The sequence below is a fragment of the Myotis davidii genome, unplaced genomic scaffold, assembly GCF_000327345.1.
Source record: "Myotis davidii unplaced genomic scaffold, ASM32734v1 scaffold11788, whole genome shotgun sequence".
Classification (NCBI taxonomy): Eukaryota; Metazoa; Chordata; class Mammalia; order Chiroptera; family Vespertilionidae; genus Myotis; species Myotis davidii.
In genome coordinates, this window is record NW_006299112.1 from 987 (window position 1) to 3,237 (window position 2,251).

A 2,251-nucleotide genomic window follows, 5' to 3' on the forward strand; every position below is an offset into this window, starting at 1 on the left:
TCTGCCTTTGACAGGAAGCCCCTGGGGACACACTCCCACCCTTGTCCCTGTCCCAGGTCAACCACAGGCCTGGGAGGCTATGCTGGACTGGGGGAGAACCCACCCCAACACCGGGGTGCGGCCACCCTTGCTGCGCCTTGTCTCTGCTCCCAGAACCTTGGTCATTTATTCTCAAGGGTCCTGAGTGTGGCCTGCCCAGAGGGCAGTTTAGGACAATCAGAAACAGAAAAATGTGCTATGAATGGAAAGGGCCCCCCACGGTTTTGAGCAGAGAGTCATCGGGGGACTGTGAACCCTTATTCTGTAAAGCATAACATTTCCTGGAGGAAGCTTCCAACCAGGCAAGGGAAAGGCAGGAACCAGTGTTCCAAATGACAATTTCATTTCCCACTTCACTTGAGCAAGGCCAAGGTCAGGTTATGGAACCGAAACAATCACCATAGAGAGGAAACTTACTCCAGGATTCAGCCTGTTCAGACTGGCACGTGTTAACACACAATGAGACACCAATGGCTGCCAGGGGTGTTGGGGGTGGGGGGAGGGCATTAATCTAATGACAGGGGAGCGGCAGTGGTCTTGGTTTTTTTCATGGACTTCTCGATCCACTTGAGGAAGTTGGTGACTTTGGTGTAGATTCCGAACTTTCCTTTCCGTGCACATCCTTCTCCCCAGCTGATGATGCCCGTGATAAAGTAGGTGTCCTTGAAGCGAGTGACATGGGGACCCCCGCTGTCTCCCTGACAGGCATCCTCCAGCTTTGAGTCATAGCCGGCGCAGAACATGTTTGGGGTGATGCTGAAGGGGGTGGACAGCTTGCATGTGTTCCTGTCCACGTAGGGCACCTCCAGCATCTTGAGCGTGACGGACGTGCGGCCCATCTCGTGGATGCGCCCAAAGCCGCTCACGATGCCTGATTTCTGTGTCATGAGGGTGGACTCGGCCCAGTCCTTCTCCGGCAGGCAAGCAGGGGCCACGTTCATGCGGAATTTGATGGGCGTCTTCAGCTTGAGGACAGCGATGTCACAGTTATAGGTCTTATTGTCAAACCCTTTGTGTTTTACAATCACCTCCACCTCGTGCACCATCTCGTTGCCGTCCTCCTTCTCCGTGTTTCGATCGCCTGGAAAATGGTGACAGCACGGCCGTGTTAGCCCACTGGGCCACGTGTTCTTGGTGGGTTACTTTTTAAAGGAGCTATTGTTGTTTTTTCTACTTAAAAAAAAGGGTATATAGTCACTAGGAAATTTGAAAAATATAAGAAATCATAAAGAGGCGAATTAAAATGACCTTCAATTTCACTATTTTTAGTAGACATTCTGGATGTGTTGAGTTAAATATGATATATTACTAAAATTAATTTCACCTGCAAAGTTTTAAAATGTATAGTGGAAAAGTTAATGTAACTAGCACATTAAAATTCATGTGGCTCACACTTGTGTCTTTCATCGGGCAGCTCTAGAGTCTGGCAGGAAAGGACAGACATTACAAAATAATCCCACAGACAAAAATATAAGGCGCAGAGGGACTCGGTTCGCAGATCATCGAAGGGGCTCTGGATGCCTCCCCAGAGGAAAGGTCGCTGAGAGGATACCCAGCACTTGGGGCATGGACACCAAGAGCCTCAGTGAGGACCATGAGGGAGGAGAACTGGGCTGGATTGGACCATAGAGACCTGTCAGCTTAGAAAGACTGACTAGACCTGCCCATTTTCCTCCTACCTCCACTCTTCTCCTCATTTTCACCCTCCTCCGCCTTCTTGTCTTCCTCCTCCTCTTCTCCCTTCTTTTTCTCATCCTTCTTTCTCTCTTCTTCCTCCTTCTCCTTCCTTTTCTTCCCCTCTTCTATACTCTCCTCTCCTCCCCTCCCTCTCAACGTTCCCCTCCTCCTTCTCTCCTCCCTAGTTCTCTTCCCCCTCCTCCTTATAGCTCTCCTCTCCCACCCCATCCCCTCCTCCTCCTCTCCCTCTCTTCCCCCACCTCCTTAATGCTCTCCTCCCCCTCTCCCCCCTCCTCCTCCTTTTGTCCCTTCTCTTCCTCATCTGTGAAACTGCCCCCCCGCAGCCTGGATTCCAGTAATTTTATCTAGTGTTTCCAACAAATTTGATCAGTTCTAATTGTCTCTGAAAATTAGGCCATGACAGTGGGACCTGCAGGGGTGAGGAGTGTGGTGCCACTTACCTACCCTCACCTTGAATAGCTTAGCTTGGTCAAGACAGTGGGCAGCAGTGAGGATGTAGAACTCATTCAGGATG

At 50.5% G+C, this 2,251-nt stretch overlaps 1 protein-coding gene across 1 annotated transcript; it reads right to left on the reverse strand.

The window, feature by feature from the left end:
- Positions 1 to 463: 463 nt before the first annotated feature.
- Positions 464 to 2,245, reverse strand: LOC102765355 (coagulation factor X-like). The gene is made up of 2 exons (XM_006774629.2): positions 2,178 to 2,245; positions 464 to 1,120 (listed from the first exon to the last, which is right to left on the reverse strand). The coding sequence occupies exon 2, from the start codon at positions 1,083 to 1,085 to the stop codon at positions 546 to 548; it is 540 nt and encodes a 179-aa protein (XP_006774692.2). The 5' UTR covers positions 1,086 to 1,120; positions 2,178 to 2,245; the 3' UTR covers positions 464 to 545.
- Between the last annotated feature and the right edge of the window lie 6 nt (positions 2,246 to 2,251).

Bases quoted from the DNA above. Each gene is read 5' to 3' on its own strand.
- LOC102765355 (XM_006774629.2), bottom strand. From the start codon at position 1,085: ATGGTGCACGAGGTGGAGGTGATTGTAAAACACAAAGGGTTTGACAAT.